The 24,121-nt window shown below is 41.1% G+C and overlaps 1 protein-coding gene across 7 annotated transcripts in view; it reads right to left on the bottom strand.

The window, feature by feature from the left end:
• Window positions 1-24,121, bottom strand: part of LOC138751857 (disco-interacting protein 2 homolog C) — a 661,234-nt gene that overhangs the window by 23,398 nt on the left and 613,715 nt on the right. For all 7 annotated transcript variants that reach the window (XM_069914709.1, XM_069914705.1, XM_069914708.1 and 4 more), the window contains 2 exons: window positions 18,485-18,546; window positions 5,235-5,292 (listed from right to left, as the gene is read on the bottom strand). In XM_069914709.1, coding sequence (XP_069770810.1) covers window positions 5,235-5,292; window positions 18,485-18,546 — 120 coding nt within the window. The remainder of the gene's footprint in view (window positions 1-5,234; window positions 5,293-18,484; window positions 18,547-24,121) is intronic.

Below are 24,121 nucleotides of genomic sequence, written 5' to 3'. Positions count from 1 at the left end.
TCCATAAAAGATCCTCCGAGATAGTGATTCTCAAGAATTAAATTTGCTCCACCTCTGATCTCCCAATGATCACTGGATTGTATACCTGTGGCTTTCCCTTCCTGCTCAACAATCAGCTCTTTAGTTTTGGCTTTGGCTTTATCTGTAAACTTGCAGGGTGGGGTGGGGGATAATTATCTATAATGTTATTGTTCATCTTTTGGGCAGCATCATGGAGAGGGAAGAACCTCTAGATACAGTGATAGTTAAATGTTTATATATTCATGCAAGTGAAGTCTTATTTTTGTCTTTTAAACTGTTTATTCTTAATACAGGTGTATTCATTAGGCATTGCAAGAATAAGGCTCAAGCAACCGGAAAATAAACATTCGGCATCTACCAATTCCCATAGGTGCTGGATAGCAGAGATTTTACTTATTTTTTCCCCCCCAGTTCTGTAAACTGGAATGTTTCTCTTTCCACAGATGCTGCCTGAGTGTTTCTCGAATATTGTCTTTTAAATTAAATGACCATTGCTTTATTGAACAAAAGAACTCATAGTAACATCAACAGGGCAATGACTTTAAGCCTGTTCAACACTCTCATTGGAACAATCGAGGCCAATTGGTGACACATTGTATAGTTCCCAAGGGGGTCCGGATGAGGCATAAATCCAAGGTAAGTGAGAGACATTCTTGTCTCCTTGGTATTTGCCAAAATGACACTTGTTTAGTAAGTGTCCCAAATATTCTCCAGAATGTCACTGGGACTGAAGGGCTTGAGCTATTGAGAGAGATTGTAGAGGATGGGAGTTAGAAAGAGGAATAAAGTAAATACAGAAGTAGGTTAAAAAAAAGACAGAAGGGGAGGGGTTGCATAAAATTGGAAAAATCAATGTTCATTTCATTAGGTTTAAGGTTGACCAGAAGGAATATGATGCACTGTTCCTCAAGTTTACGTTTGGCCTCACTCTGAAAAGGCATGAGGCTGAGGACAGATATATCTGTGTAGGAATGGTTGGGGGAGTTAAAATGGTTGCCCGTAGGAGGCTCGAGTATAGACTCACAAACAGTACATGAGCATTCGGCAAAGTAGCTGCCCAGCTCAGTTTGGTCTCAGCAATGTGCAGATTGGGTTGGACATGTGCATGTGTTGCTCTGCTTCACCTAGGAGGTCGGTTTGTGGCTTTGACTAGAGTTGAAGGAGGAGATGTAGGGACAACTCTTGTAGTTACAGAATTAAGTCCCTAAGGGGAGATGTGGAAAGTTGGGTGGGGAGGGAAGAGTGGATTAGGGAGTCTCCTTGCAAAAAGTAGATAAGGATGGAGCGGATTCCTGTGAAATGCAAATCTCTCCAAGATTCCCTTGTCTGGACTTCCTCCCCACCCTTCCTTCCTCCTGGAACCCATCCATTTTATCAACTTCATGACTAACTTCACCCATGCCCTCAAATTCACCCGGACTATTTCTGACGCTTCTCTCCCTTTTTCTGGATCTTTGTCTCCATCTCAGGAAACAAACTATCTACCAATGATCTCACTGCCTCCCAGAGTATGCTCTCACCCTGCTTCCCACCCCCCCCCCCCCCCCCCCACCACACAGACAGAGATACCTTTCCCTTGGACCTTACCGTCCACCCCACCAGCCTCTGTATCCAGGACACCACTCTTTTGCTCCCCGCTCCCCCCCACTAGCTACACCACTGAGTGCCCCCCGCTGAGAATGGCTGCCCTAAAGAGCGGGAGGAAGGAGAGAGACTGAGAGGTGCAGGTACATAGCTCTTTAAAGGTGACAGCAAAGGTAGACAGAAGAGTGAAGAGAGCAGTTTGGATGCTTGCCTTTATCAATTGGGGCATTGAACACAACGGTTGGGGCACAATACACGAAAGCGCTGGAGAAACTCAGCAGGTCGCTCAGCATCTACGGAAAGTAAAGGGTTGTAGCCTGTGAGCTACACAAAGCGTGGAGTAAGAATCACACACACACACACACACACACACACACACACACACACACACACACACACACACACACACACAGAGTCGAGGTCGAAGACTAATTTATTACTCTGTTTATATTCACTCCCTGCCGCTGTCGACAGGAGTGACAGAATTGCAGTGCCGGCCTCCGAATGGCTGGCATTCCTGCCGTTACCCGCTTTTTCCTGCCGTGCCCTTGCGACTGCCGCATTCGCCAGCCATTTTGTGAGCCCGGTCGTGACTCCGTTCATGGGTCGCTACACGGCCCCCTCCCCCAGAATCGGTGATCGGAGTGTGCGTTGCCACTTTGGGCGGCCGACCTCTGCATCACAGGGTCTAAGTCTCGATTGGCTGGCTAATGTCTACATGGGTTGGTTTCAGGCGGTCGAGGGTGAAGGTTTCCTCTTTGCCGGCAATGTCCAATACACACGCTGGCACATTGTGCCTGATGACTCCGTACAGCCCCTCTTATAGCCATTGGAAGGGTGCACAAAGACATATTCACAGGTGTGCAACTCCTTGGGGACGAAAGATTTGAGCTGGCCATGTGGCGGGGTCAGTGGAGGAGCTAGGGTACCCAGTCTTTCCCTCAGCTGTTTCAGTGCAACCGTGGGGGGTTTCCGGATTCTTGGTGGTGGCCATGAACTCCCCCGGGATTGCCAGGGGTGCACCATAGACCATTTCTGCTGGGGAGACATTAAAGTCCTCTTTCAGTGCGGTGTGTATCCTCAGAAGGACCCAAGGCAGTTCAGTTGGACTCCTTGAGCTGGGCCATCAGGGCTGCTTTTAAGTGTCAGTGGAACTGCTCCACCAACCCGCAAGTGCTGAATAAAAAGATCAGGGGAAAGAAGAGGGAAGGAGGAAGGGGCAGGAAGAGGGGGAGGCCAGCAGGTAAGAGGTCATAGGTGGATATGGGTAGGAGGGTAGATAAGAAAAAAAAAGGAGGTGATGGGGGGTGGGTAGCTTCCTGAATGGAGAGGGAAGGAAGGGGTGGAGAAAGAAGAGAGAGAGAGAGAGAGAGAGGGAGGGAGGGAGAGAGAGAGAGGGAGGGAGAGAGCGAGAGAGCGAGAGATCGGAAAAGAGAAACACTCTGGAGACATGTTTATTGGAAACTGGAAAAGTTAATGTTCTCCAGCATTTTGAGTTTTTACTTCAATCATGGTGCCTACATTCCGTGATTTATTACTGATTTACTTCATGTTAATGCCATCTGGTTGGAGAGTGCACAGATGGAATAGGAGGTGTTGTTCCTCCATTTTGTAGGTTTGGCACTGTATGAGGTCATGAATAGACATGTTGGTGTGAGAATGGTGTGTGGAATTTAAATGGTGTGGCCTGTTATTGTAGTGGACAGAGTGAAGGTTCTCAATGAAATAATCTCTCAGTTTGCATCCAGAATCTCTGATGTAGAGGAGACCACAACGGGAGCACTGGATATGGTAGATGAGCAGATTCACATTCAAAATGTTGCTACACAGGGAAGGGACTGTTTAGGGCCCCGAATGGTGGTTAGGGAGGAGGTGTAACATTTCTTGCGGTCACAGGGGTAGGTAGCGAGGGGACAATTAGTGGGAAGGGGGTGAATGGATGAGGGGGTCATGGAGGGAGTGGTCCCTGTGGAAAGTGGAGAGAGGAGGGGGAAGATGTGTCTGGTGGTGGGGTTATATTGTAAGTGGTAGGAATTGTGGAGGATGAAATGTTGGATTAGGAGGCGGGTGGGTGGTAGGTGAGGACAAAGGAAATCCTGTGCTTGTTGCATTTAGGGGTAGAGGAGGCTTGGGCAGATGTGCAGGAAATATCGATGTGAGGAAGGGCTGAGCTGATGGCAGTAGAGGGAAAATCACATATTTTTTTAGAAGAAGGATATTTTGGATGTTCAGGAATGGAAGACCTCATCCTGGGAACAGATGTGATGGAGGTGGAAGAATTGTGAGAAAAGAATAGACCGGGTCTTTATTATCCCCTCCCACCTTCCTGCTCTGATCTTCTCCACCTCCACACCACTGACCCCCATTCGAAACCTTGCTGGGTCTTTACTATCTCCTCTGACCTCCCCCTCTCTGATACGGAATCGTCTGTCCTCAGTCGAGGCTTCACCTTCATCCCTCTCACCCACACCACGATACCAAACTCTTCTTCTGTTGTCTCCATCACCACACCTACTTCTTCAACCAGGATTCTCCACCTCCCAACTGAAGACTCCTTCTCCCACCTTAAACCTTCTTCCTCCTTTTTGACATCTCATTCTGACCTTCTGAAATGCTACATGCACTCACACCTCCTCCCTCACCAAAATTTGGGGCCTCAAACAGTCCTTCCAAGTGAAGCAGCACCACTTGTGAATCTGCAGGGGTCGCCTTTTGTATCTGGGGCTCCTGTTGTGGCCTTCTCTACATCCAAGAGACTGAATGCAGACTGGGAGACTGTTTCTTTGAGCATCTTTGATCTGTTCATTGCAATAAGATGGCTCACCATTTTTATTCCCACACCAACATGACAAACCAAGGCTAACGGGCCCTTCTGGCCCACAAGCTCATGCCGGCCAAATACACCTATGTGACTAATTATTCTACTATCCCTGCGCATGTTTGGAATGTGGAAGGAAACCTATGCAGACATGGGGAGAACATACAAACTCCTTACAGACAACGCTGGATTTGAACCCGGGTCACTGTGCTGTAATAACCTTATGCTAATCGCTATGTGCTATGGTTCACATTCTGCCCCCACTGTTGAATTATGACAGGCATGCACTCCATCAGAGGACAACACCCCCCCTCAGGGGAGAAATTCCAATGGAAGAAGCTCATCTTTGAGACAACTAAACAACAAGGATGTTCTCATTGAACATTGAGGGAAGAAACGGCCAATTCACATATCTCTCCCCTCTGGCTGAACCCGACTGAGCATCGCCAACAGCACAACTCTCACAAGATGTTCATTTTAACTAGTTTCATTTTAGTTCCTTGCCGACATGATCAAACTTCATAAAATAAACTCAGCTGGTAATCTCGAGCACAAAATTGGCTGGCATTCAAAATGATATCGTAATGCAGTACTGCATATTTCTTTGAAGTTGAGGCAGAAGTATTTCCCTTCATTTTAAGGTTTCTTTCTACCAAATTTGACCTTTTTAGCACACTGAGCCTTCACCCTGCTGAGCATACATTTCAGAATGCTTTCCTGGAAATTTCAACACACACATTTCACTGCCACCACTTGAATATTTATTTCTTATTCTTAAATCTATCTTTGCAAAGAAGAATATGGTACTTACTTTTCCGGACTCCATGAGCGGTAGACTGTGAGGTGATCCTCTTTCCACTAATCGGACCCTGTAACCAACAGAGGGTATAACTTGTTGACTTGTATAATAGCCAAGACCATGTTGTACAAGAGACTATATTCTCACAAATATTTAAGACTATCTTAACCGGTTTCTCCCGAAGTATGTTTATATGATCTGTTGTTACTTCGAAGTCGACAGAAGGAACCAAAGAAAGGAAATGGCAGCAACTGCTGCTGTGCTGTTAATTATCAACCCCTAGGTCTCCCTTTATTATGTTAGGTTTATCCTCGTACTATTTTTGACCACAGTTGCAGTAAGTTGCATTCTTGTTAAATTGTTTTAGAAATAATAACTCTACAATCTGCAACAATCATCCTTGGCTGACAATTTCCCACTCCGCACTCCATGAATAATGGAAACAAGAATTTAAAAGAAACTTCATTTGCTAACTATTAGGTATAATTTATATCCTCGTCGATTACTATTTGATTGCCCATTATTTTTACTGCCATTTCACCACTGCAGACATGCATTCAATTACAATTCAGATTTGTGCTATGCATGCCGAAAATTTAAATCCATTTGGATCAACTGCAATAATTTTTGAAATGGTTCTGTTAATTGTTAAATGTACCAGACAATTGTAGGCCCTCAATAGGCATTAAACTAATCAATTGACATACCAATTCCATAAATACATTTCAATTAGACTCTGTGCAGTTGCATGCATCAATAACAGTACTTTGTCTTCCAGTGATCCATGCAATTTAAACAGTAGCAATCATTTAAAACCTTGACTCCCAAATTTTATATAAATGATTTGTTCCAGTAGGACAGACTTTTTAGAACAGCTTGTCTGTCTAGGTTTTTTTTGTTGATATTGATCTTTAAAGTGCAAACTGCAGTTTAGATAAGGTTTATGAAAAGATGATCAGTTAATTTCCTTCCACCTTTGGAAATTGGTTGCTTCTTTCCAAACCGTTCAATCATTCTGTTCACCGGTGACATTCATGTTTCCCTGGAACCTACTCTGCTTGTTAAGAGGTGGGATCCTTGTAGATAACTGAACCTGTGGATCATTTCCAAAATTTCAGTCAACATCAATAGGATTTTTTAGACTGCTGGCACGTAGCGGCACAATCAACGCAATTTGCCGTTACATAGGCAGTCTAAAAAGGAAAGTGCAGGAATTTTTTTTAGTTAATTCCTGCGCCGCGATTTATCCTGCAGGACCCCTACTAATTTTTGGGGGAAGCCTGCAGTCTAAATCGCACTGCAAAACTCACCACATGAATTTGACGTCCAGCTGATGACTCAGGCCACTTTGCTCCATGTAATGTGCACATGAATTTAAGGGGTGCAGTGTAAACGACCACAGGTGAGTAATTATGTTAATTTATGTTAAATTTTTCCACAGATTTTTCCAACATTGCTGACTAAAAGACACTAACGTTTCAGGTCTGTTATTTTTGCACCCTGCCTTCACCCACCACATGCCTTCTCATGGTACTTCCCCATGCAACTGTGGGAAAGGAAAGGCTCCATCACCACTTGCCTTCCTAATCACCCAGGCACCCATAAGATCAGAAGTCATAGGTGGTGGGGAGGGATTAGGCCATTCAGCCCATTGAGTCCACCATGCCATTCCATAATCGCGGAATTAATTTTAAATCTTTAAACAAGCCTGGACTTGAGAGGGAGAGGGGGTGAAGGTAAGAGAGGGGAAAGAGGGAGAGGTGAAAAGAGAGAGAAGAGAGAAAGAAAGAAAAAGAGAGGGAAAAACATGCCTTTCTTGGGATTCCCATTATTGATAAGTAGATTAAGCGTTTTCTTTCAGTGTTTTATTGAAGCACTTACTGAGTAGTTTTCCTTACACCTCTATTTAATCGCAATAAGGTAGTTTTGCTTTCCACCTGCATTTATGTGCAGTGTCTCTTGTGTGCAAAAACCTCTCACTGCTGAATCAGAAAAGAACAAAGAACAGATAAAAAATATTTTTTCGCTGAATCTTAACTTTGTTTCTTTATGGGGTTCTTTTCTTAATTATTTCCAAAATTTGTAAGATTCATTAACCTTTGGTGTTTGACCCCACTGATGACCTTCCTTTTCTTTATCAGGAAGAGGACGGTTTATGTTTAGCCAGTACCCTCTGAAAGGAGGGGGTTGACAATTAGTCGTGTTTTTTAGGTTTTGATTTAACTTCTTTTCAATGTAACGTGGGTCTGAGCACTATTTTTATTATTAGATGTGATTATTTAATCTTTCTTTGGCTTGGCGAAACTAATAAAAAAATATTGAAGAGAAAAATATTTTTTGTTACCCCTTGCCGATATCATTGGTTTGAAATTGTCCAATCAACTCGAGTGGCACCGGCTTGAACATTTTCCGATAGCCCAGATACAACCTGCTTAAATACTTAACTTTTGACGAAGGGCCTTGAATCTGAAATGTTAACTCTCTGTAATCGGATGGGCACGTTCAATGCACAGCCAATTTGTTTTTTTTGGGAGGACGTAATGCCAATTGATGGGATTATTCTGAAGAACAGCAGGGAGCTATCCATGTTTCAGCAGGTAAATATATTATCAGATCATTATTCTACTGCTTATGGAATTTGCTGTCACAGATTTGTGGCTGCTTTTCCTGCATTACACATCCTTAAAAGCTACTGGTAGTGTTATGCCTCCAAACATTCTGAGAATGTGGAGGTCACTCCACAAATGCCTCTCATTTCACATCAGCACTGCTAGGTCCTTCCTTCTTCAATTGCCCATGTCCCTCTTGATTAATTGGAACTGCTGCCTCGGTCCTTCATGATTTACCTCACCCAATGCCAAGGTCCCTCCTGGTTCACTGAACTCAGAGCCCCGGTCCCTCATGATTCACCTCACCCTCTGCCTTGGTCCCTCGTGATCTCCTACATACACTCACTGAGATGCTCATGATCCACTACATACACTGTCTTGATCTCTTGTCATCCAGTGGATCCACTGTCTGGAGCACTCATGATTCCCTGGACCAACTGCCCGTGTCCCTTATGATCCAAGTAATCCCTGCCTGTCATCGTTCACCAAACCCCGTGTCCGTCATGATTGACTGAACCCACTAGCTGGGTCTCTCGGGATTTAGTTGACCTCCTGGCTCATTTTGTCAGCAGAATTGACTCCACAGGGGTATCGATCATTGTGAAGGTCAGTCCATGTACAGTATTATCATTTTTACTGGATTATATGTAACCTGGACGTCTTCTAAACTTCTGTCATGATAATAGTTTTTCTTTTGGGGTGAATCATGAACCAACAGTGATCTCATTTCAAGTCCTGTCTTTCCCTTCGCCACTGTGACGTGGCCAGTCTTGGATACTGCTCCTGACCTCCTTCATCCTGCTCTGTGCTGCGTCCTCTTCCGTGGCCCAGGTCTCATCCTACCAGTGGTAGGTTTGTGGAGTTGCACTGAGATCTGGCGGCACCCATCCCATGGATGGCCATTCACTTCCTGGGGAACCCACCCAGGGACAGGTTTTGTTATGAGCCCTGCTGAGCACCTATATAATTTCTTTGGTCGTGAACCGACAATACATGGGGTAGGTCATGTGCAAAGCCTGATCTCGGGTCGGAGATCACGAGAATCCTTGCAAGAGTACAACATCAATAACCTATGCGCAAACATAAGTTTTTTTTTAACTGAAGCAGTAAAATATGCAAATAAACCAAAAAAATAAATAAAACATCAGATAAGAGCTCAGTACACAAAACCCAGAGGACACTGTTATGCAACCCTGATTGATGAAAGATGTGGAAGCAAGATATTTATAATGGATGGGCAGCAATGAGAAAGGTCAAGGAGATATTATACAAAGAAAAACATAAGAGTGAAGAGTGATCCGTGCTGTCCTTTACCCCACTCCACTCCCTGTTGACTGCCTTTTCCATGTAGGACTCATGTTGAATAACAGGGTTATTCTGCACCAACGCTGAGCGCCAGTGCACACGTTTCTTCTTCCTTCTACTGACATGTTTTATTGTAAGACAGTGTAGCCAATGTTGAGACCAAATTAATAAATAAGTAGATCATTAAGTGGATCGGGTATTGATGGGAATATACTGCTACTGTACAAAGCAACCAAATATAGTTTGAAAAAGGCCTTGCTTGGAAAGGTAATGTAAAACATTTAGAAGCTTGATTGCTGCAGGCTGGCAAGTATCAGTCAGTCATAAGGTTGAAAATTGAGCTACATGAAGGATAATTTCTGACAACCACTGGCAAAAATGGGCAGCATGGTTAGGATAGTGGTTAGCGCAATGCCTTTACAGCACCACCAGTTGGGTCCAGGGTTCGAATCCTGCACTGTCTGTAAAGAATTTGTACTTACTTCCCCCTATCTGCATGGGAGCTCCAGTTTCCTCCCACTGTTCAAAACATAACATAGGCAAATTGGGCGGCACAGACTCTTGGGCCATAATGGCCTGGTATATGCCTAAAAAAATTAAACTGACAAGAACAGTTATTTACGGAGTGGTTTGTTTTATTTGTGACTTCAACAATTTAAATTATTTTCCATTTCCAGGAATCCGCAGCAAAAGTTAATCCATATTGCAACAAAAGCAGTAGTCAGTAGGAGGTAAGTTATTGGAAGGTGGTCTTTGGGATCGGGTATGCAAGAATTTGGATAGCCAGGAATTGATGAGGGAGAGTCAACGTGGCTTTGTGCGTGGTTGATCATGTTTAACCAAACATAGATTTTCTTCAAGGAGGTTACCAGGAAAATTGATAAAGAAAAGGCTGTGGATGTTGTCAACATGGACTTTGACAAGGTCTCACATGGGAGGTTAGTCAGAAAGGTTCAGACCCTAGGTATTCATGGGGAGGTAGTCAACTGAATTCAACATTGGATACACAGGATACCCTGAGAATGGTAGTGGATGGTTGCTTCTCAGACAAGGATCTCGATGATAATGTGATAAATTGGATGAGCAAGTTCACAGAATACACAAAGATAGGAGGCATTGTTGGAAGGTTTTCAAATCTTGTAGAGAGATCTGTATTAGCTGTAAAAATGGGCTGAAAAATAGCCATGGAATTTAAGGACAAACCAAGAAAGGACATAGATGGTAAATGGTAGGGCACTGAAGAGTGTGGTAGAATGGAAGGATCTGGGAATACAGACACAATTCCCTGAAAGTGGAGTCGCAGGTAGATAGCATTGCAAAGAGAGCTTTTGGCATACTGGCCTTCATAAATCAAAATATTGAGTAGAGTACAGGTACACAATCCTTTATCCGGAACCCTTGGGGGACCATGTGTTCCAAATTTCGGATTTTTATGGATTTCGGAAAGCCAGATTTAAGCCCAGCTGAATTGTGCTGCCGTATCCACCCCCTTCCAGTCGCTCTGTCGTCTCCCCCCCGCCCCCCACCGACTTGTGCTGTCGGTCTCTCGCCCGTCCACTCGTGCTGTCAGTCTCTCACCCACCCAACTCACGCTGCTGGTTTCTCCCTCTCGCCCACCCAACTTGCACTGCCGTCTCTCTCCCCACTTGCCAGTTTTTGGATCTTTCCGGAGTTTAGATGTCCGGATAAAGGATTGTGTACCTGTAGTTGGAATATTATGGTAAAATTCTACAAGACTTGGGAGTATTGAATGCAGTTTAGGTCATCTAACTACAGGAAGGTTGTCAATAAGATTGAAAGAGTGCAGAGAAGATTTATTCAGATGTTGCCTGGACTTCAGGAACTGAGTTACAGGGAGAGATTAAACAGGTTAGGACTTTATTCCATGGAGCATGGAAGAATGAGAGGAGATTTGATAGAGGTATTTAAAATTATCAAGCATCTCAAGACAGAGTAAATATGATAGGCTTTTTCCACTGAGGAGAGGTGAGATACAAACCAGAGGACATAGGTTAAGGGAGAAAGGGGAAAGGTTCAGAAGGATCATTAGGGGGAATATCTTCTCTCAGAGAGTGGTGGGAGTGTGGAATGAGCTGCCAGCTGAAGAGGTGAATGTCAGCTCAATTTTAATTTTTCTAAATAATTTGAACAGGTACATGATTGGAGGGGTATGTAGGGCTATGGTCATGGTACAGTTTGGTGGGGCTAGGTAGAATATTACTTTGGCACCAACTAGAAGGGATGAAAGGCCTGTTTCTGTGCTATATTGTTCTAGGTTTCTATGGGTCTAAGCTGATGACTGCTCAGAGAACTGGCACTTAAACAGATTTCTGCATCAGACTGTGATGCAAAATATCAGATATACCGCCAATTGCCACAACCACATTTCGTGTGCTGAACATGAAAAATAAAACTTCAATCTTATTATACCAGCTAATATTGAAAACATTCATGCAAAGAACAAGAATGACATTGGCATTTACATAAATGGCATCTGGTAAATACACGGTGAGAGCCCTCCCAGATCAGTGCCTCTTTCTCAAGATGTGGAGCCCAAAACTAAGTTTGCAGATGAAACAAAGATAGGTGGAGTGGCAGGTCATGAGGCTGCAGAGAGACCTGATAGAAAGGCAGAGCGGGGCTGCTGGGATGAATGGTCTTCTCTTATAACTTATTGTTTTATGGTCTAAAACTATTTGAATCCTCTTGGGAGGGTCTAACTAGGGCTTTGATGAGCCCCATCCTTTGATATTACTCAAAATACATTTAATTCAGTTTATGACTTATTCCACACTTGATTCGGATACTGTATTGATTTACATATAGATTTTTTCCTTGGACCCTTGTTGTTTCTAGCTTTTCACAATTGGGAGAGGATGATTTCATATTTGCTTATCACAGTAGGTTTCCGATTATCCAAAATGCTTGGGACCAGACCTATCTCGGTTAAGTGGATTTTTTGGATATTCGGGAATTTTCTCTTAAGCAGTCCAGTCGCATCAGGAGCATGCTTGTATCGGCTGACGCCGATCCCTGACACCTCCCCACTGCTGTGGCCAATCCTGCCCAGGGTCTCTGCTCTTGCCCGGGAGCCCAAGGCCTCACCTCACCTGTAAGTGGTAGGAGATTGCACAGGGATTCTCCTCCAGCAGAATTTCAGCAATGCCGCTGAAAGGGTATTTGACAGAGAGAGCAGCTCAGGCAGGTGACCAGGGAGAGAGTGCAATGTGGGCGGGCAAGTGGGGAGAGAGCGCAATATTCAATTCATGGCAAAAAATGACACTTTATAAATAACTAGTCAGTGATATCCTTTCCTGTGGACGAATGTCTCCTTTGTAAAATTGATTCCCTGAAGTTCCACGTGAGGACAGTGGGTAATTTTTTTTCAACTTTTTTTTCAAAATGTGACGTCATGTCTCACCTGAAAAAACTTTTATATTCGGAATTTCGGTAGATAGGTTTTCGATTAATCGGAAACGTAATTTTCATAGTTCGGCCCCTTTGTTTAAATGTAATCATCATCCATTTCTGTCTAAACTATTAACGATGTGGCCATCTTTGTAATTGGTGTATCGAATTTTCTTTACACTTTAAACATTTTCCATGATACCTATTCCTCTTGGGTTTGAAAGATCTCCATGAGTCTCTGTGCAAATTCCTTTTGAAATCTGAATACAAATTATTCAAATAATATGAATTATTCAAATTCTATGAATTATTCAAATCATAATATTGATTTATAAAAGGATAATATCTGCTTTGCAAATAATTTCTGATTAACATTGTTCCATGGCAATCCTACTCCTTACTTATGAATATGCATGCTGTACCATCTCATACAAAAACTCCTGATCATAGGAAATGATTTATTATAAAGACAAAATGCTGGAAATCTGGAATAAAATAGAAAATATGGTTTTCACGGAGGACCATTAAATTAAAATTTGAACATTGTTTCTCTTTCTAGAGCTGGAGGACTGCTGGAGACTGGCTTGAGCCTGGCTGAAGGGGTACCAGGTATTGGAAACAGGATGTGAGAGGGTGCCGAGGGTGCGGATGGTTTCCTGATTGTGTTGGAGGTTCAGATCTGGTGCTCGGGCTGTTGATGCTTGGACTGGACCCTGGGTGGATGTGGGGGCTGCGGAAGCATTGGAAGCGAATCCACGGACGCTTGGGGGCTCTCTTTTGCTTCCCTTTCTCTGACTGAGAGAGGCACCTCGGGCAATTTCTGCTGATGGTGAATCTGTCTGCCTTATAGCTGGCAAAAGCAAATTCTGTGTAATATTGCACTGTTTGTATTATATGATAATAAAAGAATCTTGATTCTTGAGATGCAGTCTGACCAGAATTTCTCTTTTGATTCAGACTCAGGAAATAAATAAATTGTTATTAAAGTTATTGCATTATTGAATTCTCTACTGGTTCCCCTGTGGTACACATTGAACTCCTCAATTTTAACTAAATTTCAACTAAGTACTTTAACTCATTTAATCCATCCATTCCTAAGTGTTTACTTGTCACTGAGTCAATACAACAAATGACAATATCAATTTCACTCCAATCAGGAGACCTTATTCTGTACAGAAAGCTATTTCTTCAAAACAGTACTGATTTCATTAATCACTTTTTCCAATCAATAATTAAACACAAGAACAAACAAGTTAAATTCAATCTGAACATATCAGCTGTGGTTTATAATCACAGAAGCATCCATCGAAGGTTATGCTTTTGGTAGTCCTTTCCTGTCAAAAATATTTGTTGAAAATAGTCAACACAAATGACAGTGTAATGGATTTGTGTTAATCTTTAGTTTAATGTTAAACTATATTTCTCATATATATAAATGTCTAAGTAGATGTATTCTTAGTAAATTAGTTGTGGGTGGTTACAGGGGCACAAAGATTAGCATTTTAGCACACAAGGTTCAATCAGCATCCATTTTCATCTGAAACTGGCTTCTGCCTTCTATCTCAAAGTCAAGAAGATGAAAAGGATTTATGGTGATTCTTGAGATATTGAAAACAAGGGGTCTTATTTCAGAAGCACGGCCATTTTAGTTCTGAGGAAAGCAGACTTCTCGGAGACGTAGGTGAATTTAAATCCTTTTGGCACATTGTGTCAAAACACCTTATGAGCTTCGAAGACAGAAATTATGTCATGTACCATGAGAAATGGAAGAAACATAATATCAAAATGAGAGACAAAGAGTTCAGTTTGGAGTTGACAAAAGTCAAAACCATGTGACACACAGGGGTTGAAACCTTGTGAAAGACAGGGTTGAGTTATAGTAACCAGAATTGGTGCTATTTATTGTGTGTTACTCCTGGGAAAAGGGGAACATAGAAACAGTGGCTTTTGAAATAAGGAAGACCACTTCACTGTCTCTTTGGAACAAAAGACAGATTTCTGCAGGGTCCATTTTTGTTTGGTCACTTTGTTTAACCCTTGCTTGGTTTGTGACTTAATCATGGAAGAAAATAGCCACATTGTGAGTAAAGAGGCTTGAAATATGATGTTTAAAAGCACTTTATAATTATTTTACTGAGCATTTAAGACCTTCAAGCAAGACTAAAATGATACTGAACTTTTCAAGATTGACTTTTCAGAATGGGACTTTAATTATTAGTGCACGCGCGTATACACACACACACACACACACACACACACACACACACACACACACACACACACACACACACACACACACACACTTGCACAGTGGGGTTAAATTTAGAGTAAGTACGTGTAGTAAGTAAGTAAGAAATGTTATGTTGTTAATAGTTTATTTAAAAAAAACATTATTTCAAATTTACCATGGTCTGGTGAATTTTCCATTGCTGTTCCTGTGTTAGTGCTAACAAAGTCCCTTTAGTCCCAAAAATAATTAGAAGTGTTGTTAGTTTGTATCAACAGCTTCTTAAAGTAACCCTTTAAAAACAGAGTTGTCAATTCTGCCAAAACACTGGACTACTTTACTGATTTGTGAGTTTATGGTTCAAATTATTACTCAAATTCTACAATGAAGTGTAAAAACATCTGTGAACCAGTAGGTCACTCCTTAACATATTGAAGAGAGTAACCCAACACAGTTTTGTAAGTTACACCACAAAGACAGCATTTTAATGAAAACATATAGTCCACAACCTGTGACTAACCTAATTTTAAATAATTGGACACAGGTTTAAAAGAGCCAACCAGAAGAAAATATACTGGCTTCATTCATCTCAATGGAAAATGAAAAAGAATATCAGAACACTGAAATAGAACCTCCGGACCATCTAGTCTGTTTCAAGCTATTATTTGAACAGTCTATGACATAGAACACTATAGTACAGAAACAGGCAAACTTGCTGATCCAATTTATCACATTATCATCCAGATCATTGATACAGGTGACAGCAATGGACCCAGCACCGATCCCTAAGCCACACCACTCGTCACAGGCCTCCAGTCTGAGAAGTAATTACCCATTACCAGTATCTGGCTTCTCCTGGGTTAGCCAATGACAAATCCAGTTGATTACCTCCCCATGAACACCGAGGGTCTGAACTTCTCTGACTAACATTGTGGAACCTTGACAAGGGCCTTACTAATCCATGTAGACAACACCCAGAGCCTTTCTTTCATCAACTCGCCTCACAATCTCCTTGAAGGTATCTGTAAGATTGATTAAACATGACCTACCACACACAAAGTCATGCTGACTATCCATAATCAGTTCCTGGCTATCCAAATTCTTGCATACCCGATCTCAAAACCACTTTCCAATACCTTACCTCCTACTGACTACTGCTTTTGTTGCAATATGGATTAATTTTTGCTGTGGATTCCTGGAAATGGAAAGTAATTTAAAATGTCCAAGTCACAAATTAAAACAAACCTCTCTGTGAATAACTGTTCCTGTCAATTTAATTTTTTTCAGCATACAGTACCGTAACAGGCCATTTCAGCCCATGAGTCCTTGCTGCCCAATTTACACCCAGTTAATCCCTGGTGTAAGGTGGGAGGAAACCAGAGCCCCTGGGGAAAACCCATGCAGACGGGGAGAACATACAAACGCCTTAGGGACAGCACGGGATTCGAAATCTGGCTCTGACTGCTCATGCTGTACAGACATTGCACTAACCACTATCCTAACCATGCTGCCCACTTTTGCCAGTGGTTGTCAGAAATGATCCTTCATGTAGATCAATTTTTATCTGTCAACCTTATGACTGACTGATATTTACCAGCCTGCAACAATCAAGCTACCAAACATTTTATGTTACTTTTCCAAGTAAGCCTTCTTCAAAACACTCCTACCACTCTCGCTTCTCCTCCAGCCAATGTCGAATCCAATTTACTACCTCATCCTGAATACAGAGCAATTGGACCTTCTTGACCAACTTCCCATGTGGGACCTTGTCAAAGGACTTTATTAAGTCCAAGGAGACACTATTCCATGGCTTTTCCTTCAACATTCCTGGTAACCTCTTCAAAAATCTCTATAAGATTGGTCAGACACGACCTACCACACATAAAGCCATGTGGACTATCTCTAATCTGTCCGTGTTTATCCAAATACTTGTACATCTGATCTCTTATAAAACCTTTAAATAAATAACTTACTACTGATGTCAGACTCACCAGCCTATAATTTCCTGGATTATTCTCAGAACCTTTCTTAAACAACAAAACTATCTTCCAATACCTCACCATGGCTGAGAATGTTTTAAATACCTCTGCTAGAGTCCCTGCAGTTTCTGTACTAGCCTTGCTCAAGATCCGAGGGAATATCTTGGAGTGAAACATGGAACTCTGCATAAACTGTGATTGTAGTAAAAACACAGTAAATGCTGGAGGAGTTCGGCCAGTCTGGTATAGGAGGTAAAGATATATCACTGACGTTTCGGGCCAGAGCCCTTCTTCAAAGTATAAGCAAAAAGCAGGCAGGCATCTCAATAAAGACTGAGAAAGGTGGAAGAATGGGAGGGGGAGGAATCTAGACCAATACTGGTGTTAATTGGATATAAGAGAATTGATTTTGGCTCTGCGAAAGGAGACATAGGGAAAAGGAAAGGGGGAGAGAGTGAGAGAGAGAGAGAGAGAGAAAGAGAGAACTGGAGGAAAGGAGACATGGAGACGAAGATGGTGGGGGGGGAAGGATGAGGTCGATGTTAATGCCATCCGGTTAGAAGGTGCCCAGATAGAATATGCTTTGTTCCTCCAATTTTCAGGTCATCTCCATCTGGCAGTACATGAGTCCATGGACAGAAATGTCGGCAAAGGAATGGGACGAGCAATTGAAATGGGTGGCCACTGGGAGATTCATGCTGTTGTGGCGCACAGAGCTCAGGTGCTCAACAAAGCGATCTACCAATCTGAGCCTAATCTCTCTGATGTAGAGGAGACAACAGGAGAATGTCTTGTCAAGTCTTGGGGATTTATACACTCCTTTTTTTCCCCAAATCAGCAAGCACCTCCTCCTCTGTAATCTGTGCATGATCCATAACCTCACTGCTGTAGATTGGTGTGATTGTTGTATGGAGCCACACAGCTGCAGGTGTAAAGTGAGTAGAACAGGGGGCTAAAAAGACAGACATGTTGGTCTCGCCTCTCCTCTTGGCTAATAGTCTCTGTTCCAGACAACAGCCAGGATGTCAAGCTGTGATATTCTCCCTGATCAATAGTGGAACTTCCCTACATCTGTTAGCTTTCTCTCAATCGCTTTGGGCAAGAAATACCAAACATGCAATTAAACACATTCATAGCGCAATAATCTGCCCCTTTTGTGATGCTGGTATTAAATTATGTCCAGTGTTGACCTGCTCTAAAGTTTGCATTTGGCCTACTAGAAACAATGAATAGCAACCTGCAAAACATTGGGTGTAGCAGAAATAAGTGGCTACAAACCAGATCACAGCAAAACTCAATAGTGCTACAATATGTGAGAATATTGGCATGCTGGGCAAAAAGCAATAACACTAAAAAAAAAGCATTGCTGTGATAAAAGAACAAGTACACAAATAAACACAGTGCTGCAATAAATCCGGCAACACTATCGCATTCTATCTTACGCAGATGCCAAAGCAAGTGATGATCCATTCCCTGAAGTTTGTCAGAAATGATAAGCTTTAAAATAAATAAATGTTAGGGAGCTTCATTTCTTTAAATTCCCTTGCATGCTATGCAGATGGCAAAATTTTTCACTTCATATGTATTTACCCTTGGCCAGTTATGTCTTTTTGAAACTGTTATATAACACTCAGCTGCCTTAACATGTCTATATTAGTCAGATGTCAACTTTTCAATACTGTGGGAAAATTTTAATGCCTCATCAAAATCTATGATGATGATTGCTTCAATTACCTGTCGTGCCTCAGTGCTCTCATATCCACATAAACAGTCGTGGGATCAGGTCCCGATGTACCCTGGAATCAACAGGATAAAGTGGTTAGGAAATGAGCACTCCAAAAGACCAGGGTCTTTCTTCAGAATCAAGCAAGATGAAAACTTCAGTACAACAATATTGTCAATAATGGCTTTTTGCTAAATCTTCAATGCAAATATATCAAAGGCACCTGAGGTACCATCAATAATTCTCAAAAGGTTGAGTAGTGGAACAATCAGGCTTTTACTAGCTAGAGACTGGAACTCTATCCAACCATCATTCACCTCCTTGACTGATTAGGGCAAAAGGAAAAGGGTGGCATGCAAGGGGCTATGAGTAGGATCGGTCCCGTGTCCAGTTGATAGCAGCCAATCACGGTGTAACACTGGTTTACCACAGCACCATTTCTAATATTTGGTTTTAAAGGTTGAAATATCTATTCAATATTTCAAAGTATCCACGGTTGGTTCATTCATAATTAAATATTCATGCAAAGTTTTCAATTGGCCATGAACAAACTAGAAAAACGATGCCAAAATTACACGCTGACAAAAGAAATTATCTGCGGGCAAATAATGCAGTAAACATCAACAGACTTGAGCTTTTGGACTTTGGCGCAAGCAGTGGGCTTCACCAGTACAACAGACCGTTCAGAGGACACGTGTAATGTGCAAGGAGCACATGGCAACAGCTCAGTTTTTCATTTGCATCAAATGGATATAATAAAGGGCAGACATTCCATACTCATTAAGCCAACCTAATATCTTAATTAGAACAAGAGTAAGTTACATCACAACTAGGTCTTCACCCAACCATTTGCTGGAAGTGAATGCATTCTATTGTGTACTTTGGGTATTTCCAAGGTTCTAAATGCCGTTTGTAATCAAATAGAGGGAAACAGTTCATCGTAAGCACCAATAACGTGGGGCGAATTACATAAGACTTCTTCGTAGGAATACAGCTGAACCATATGTCATCAACATTTAGTTCATTCATTAGAACAAGTAATCAAAATCGACAAAAAAGTCAACTGAGCAGAAGATAGGGTGATTGCCAGATGTAGGTGTGTAAGAATGACATGAATATTCAATCGTCCAATAAACCATAAACTAATTTCAAAAACCCTTGCTTTTGGGGAACCCTATCACAAGTAATTTTACGGCTTTAATAATTTAACCACTGAAGAATAACAGACATTAGGGAATATGGAAGCAGATTTTAGCATCTCTCTTTTTTTTAACATTTTCTCCATATATGTCAAAATAAACTAAAACTATGTACATGATGGTATATATTCCCCCCCCCCAAACCCCCACGCCAACACCTCCACCTTCAAAATAATTAATATAAAGATATAATATAGTTATATAAAGTGAAAGAAAGGAAAGAAACTTTCAGGATTCACAGAGGGATGTCGCCTAACACACATATTTAAACAAAACCCTTCAATACAATTCAGAGGAGATTCTCACAGGTCCAGAGGCACGGGAAGCGCAACATTATAAATTAAACCTAATATTTAAGGCACCATATTTGTAAAAACATAGCATAGTTATTTCTCAAATTACATGTAATTTTTCCAAAGGAATACAATTTTGAATTTCAGCATTCCATCTTGCCATATCGAAATGTGGATCTGATTTCCAAGTAACTGCATTACATTTCCTTGCCACTGCTAATGCAACTTTATCAAATTCTAATTGAGGTCCTGTTCCTTCAATGTTACCTAATAAAAATAAATCTGGGTTTTGCGGAAATACAACACTTCTAACTTGTTCCAGAAAGTTTCTTAAATGCACCCAAAAAGATCTTACCTTGGGACAAGATCAAGTTTAATGTAATCAAGTTCCTATATGCTCACCACATCTAAAACATTGGTCTGATGAGACTGATTTCAATCTATTCAATTTTTATGGTGTAAGATACAACTGATGTAAAAAAATTATACGGAATTAATCTATATCTATATGCAGTTAAGGGGAGGGCATTGAGGTATGCAGAGGAACAGAGGGATCTTGGAGTTATGGAAGGTGGACAGTGTGGTTAAGAAGGCATATGGCATGCTGGCCTTTATAAATCATAGCATAGAGTATAGGAGCTGGGAAGTGATGCTGCGACTGTTTAAGGCATTGGTGAAGCCAGGTTGGGAGTATTGTGTTCAGTTCTGGTCTCCAAATTATAGGAAAGTTATAGATAAGATGGAGAGGGTGCAGAGATTTACAAGGATGTTGCCTGGCTTACAACATCTAGAGTACAGAGAAAGACTAAGGAGACTGGGACTTCATTCATTGAAATGTAGACAGTTAAGAGGGGATTTGATATAGCTATTTAAAATTATGAAGGGAATAGATGGACTAGATGTGAGTAGACTTTTTCCACTGAGGGCAGGGGAGGTTGGAACAAAAGGGAATAAGTTAAGGGTAAGGGAGCCAAAACTTTAGGAGAAATGCTAGAGGATGCTTCTTCACTCAGAGAGTGGTGGCAGAATGGAATGATCTTCCAGAGGAGATCATTGTGGCAGGGTCCTTTCTGTTGTTTAAGAGAAGGTTGGATGTGCACATGGATATGAGGGGGTTGGAGGATTATGGGCGGAGAGTGGGAGGGGGGAACTAGTGGATTTGTTCAAGTGAACCAGTGCGGACTTGAAGGGTCGATATGGCCTGTTTCCATGCTGTAAACTGTTATATGAAGGCTTTAAAAGGGTCTCTGTTTTTTTTTGGTTTACACTGTAATTATTGCCATTGAAAATGATTCTGGGAGAGCATGGGTTTCCGAAGCCTGATCTAATACTTCCATAAAGATATGAATTAATGAATATTTAAATTCTTTATAAAATTCAGGTCAGAATCCATCCTCTCCTGGAGATTTACTACTTTTTAATGAACTCATAGCCTCCCTCACCTCTAACTGAGTAAAGAGACCACTGAATTCAGTTTGCTCTTCTAAAACCTAATCTAGGCAAAGTTAACTGTGATAAATATCTATCTAAGATATTTTATTTTTGTCTTTTAAAGATTACGAGCTATACAATTTTGAATAAAAATTCTTAAAGGATTCATTTATTTCTTGAGGCCTATAAGTAATAACATTAGTGTCCTTTTTAATTGCAATAATTGTTCTCATGATTTGTTGTTTTTAATTGCCAAGCAAGTAATTTATGTGATCTTTCACCTAATTCATAATATCTTTTTTGTTCTTGTAATTGCTTTCTCTGTTCTGTAAGTTGTAATGTCTTATAGTGAATTTTTAAAATTAATTAATTGCCTACGCTTATCTTCAGAACCCTGCTTTTGAAGATCCTTTTCCAAAATTGATATTTCTCTTTCTAATTGATCAGTCTCTCTTATGTACTCCCTTTTAAATGTAAAAGTAAAACATAATTTGACCTTTTATATGTGCATTCAAAGCATCCCATATAATAAATTTATCATTTACAGAGGTCAAATTTATATCGTAAAATGTCCGAATTTGTGTTCTAACAAACTCACAAAAATCTTTCCTTTTCAATAATAATGAATTCAATCTCCATCGATAAATCATTTTATCTTTATCAGGTATTTCAATCGTTATTAATAAAGGTGAATGATCAGATAAGATCCTTGCTTTATAATCAGCTTCAAGAATCCTAGTTTGCATTTGTGCTGAAATTAGAAATAGATCAATTCTAGAAGAAGAGTCCCGCCTACTCAAATAAAATGAATAATCTTTCCCTCTAGGATGAACCCTCCTCCATACATCTATTCAACTTAAATCTCTCATTAAGACCAATGTGGCTTTTGCTGCTTTTGTTCTTGTCACTACTTGAATAGATCTATCCAACAATGGATCTAAACAGAAATTAAAGTCTCCTATTAAAAGAAATGTTTCTTGCATAAATTTCTCATCATCAATATTTGAAACATACAAATTTAAGACAGCCCACAATTCAAAATATATTTGACGATGTACCATTACATAGCTCCCTGTAGGGTCCATCACAACATTTTGAATTTTAATTGGAAGATGCTAGTACCTTCTCAAATCTCAATTTGGTACAATTTAAGAAAGGACAGGATAAAAAGGAAATTTATGAATTTCACTGTAACATTCACAAATGGGTAAGTTGCAAACCCTAATGTCCAATACGGCTGCAGTAGTTCTCTACTTTATCAATACCTTTGTTTCATATATCATTTGCTTACCATTTGGGCTTTGTGGGAAACTCATTCAGTTTCTCAGCCCATCCCATCTTTAGCAATCATATTGAGCTGGTGCTACAGCACTTTGATGAAGAATATACTCCATTTAAACATGAGCAGGCAGCATAAGGAGATTCCTATTTTACCTTCTGCAGTATGATGTAAGACAACATTTTGAACACGTGATAAGGAATTTGGTAGCAGAGTGGTTAAATTGCTTGAGAAATTGACTGCAGACCCAGACTAATGATCTGGAGACATTAAAAAGCTAATGACCTCCAAACTGCCAAAATCTTAAAAAAACCATCTGGTTTACTTGTATACTTTATTGAGGGAAATCTGCCAGCTTTAGGTGGCCTGACCTATCTGGGGCCGAAGAGGCCAAGCAAACACAACTCACAATTTGAAGGACAAGGTGGGCTTCTGGCAACATCTACATCTAGCTAAAGATTTATAGATAACTTTTATAATTTATAGAATAGTAAAATATGACAATTTATGAGAATGGAATATATAAACAGCATCAAATTCACAAACAAAAGCTGCTGTGACCTACCCAATGTCTTATTTGCTCTTGAATTCAGCACACACTAAGATATTAAAAGCCCAAGTGTTTGTTCATAGAGCACCAGGGAGACAGTCAGGATGCTTTCTTCTGGTTAAAAATGTTATATACCAGAGTGGGGGGAGTTCAGGTGAAATGTGTGGGGCAAGTCTTTTACATAGAGTGAAGTGTCTGGAATGGGCTGCCAGGAGTACTGGTGGAAGTAGATATTTAGGAGGCTCCTACATAGGTACATGAATAGAGGGATATATATCACATGCTACCAGCAGAAAGTTAGTTTAAGTTAGGTATCATATTCAGCACAAAGGGTTTGTTCCTGTGCTGTACTGTTCAATATGTACTAACCAGGACACAAAATACAATTTTTACAGGCTTCTAACATCACCTTTTTAAAAGATTCTGATCCAGGGTTGAGACCGAAACACTGAGTGTCCGTTTCGCTCCCTGGATGCTATCTGACCCATTGAGTTCCCCCAGTAGTTTGCTTTTTGCTCTTGATCCCAGCATCTACAGCCTTCCTGGACTCCAAGAGTTGACTGATGGTCCTCCTGAATTCAGGGCATTAACTGACTTCTGTACAGTTTTCACCAGAACATCAGCTTACTTTCAGAAAAGAAAAAGGAAGATGGTGTATAATTTAAGAAAAGAAAGGAGGGATCAGCCATCGTTGGAATCAATTCCACGAGGGGTCATCGACGCATAATGCTTACTTGCTTTCTCTCTCCACAGATCCTGCTGCTGTGAGTTTCCGTGACTTACTATTTTAACATCAGATTCATTTTATTTACAACGGGCGGTTGTGACTGTAGCAGAGGCTCAGGATGGATTGATTAAGTGGGAGGCAATGGTAAATTGCAACCACTGCAGCGGCA

The sequence above is a fragment of the Narcine bancroftii genome, chromosome 1 (assembly GCF_036971445.1).
Source record: "Narcine bancroftii isolate sNarBan1 chromosome 1, sNarBan1.hap1, whole genome shotgun sequence".
Taxonomy (NCBI): Eukaryota; Metazoa; Chordata; class Chondrichthyes; order Torpediniformes; family Narcinidae; genus Narcine; species Narcine bancroftii.
Note: the sequence above shows the minus strand (reverse complement) of the source record. Positions and strands in the feature narration are given on the sequence as shown.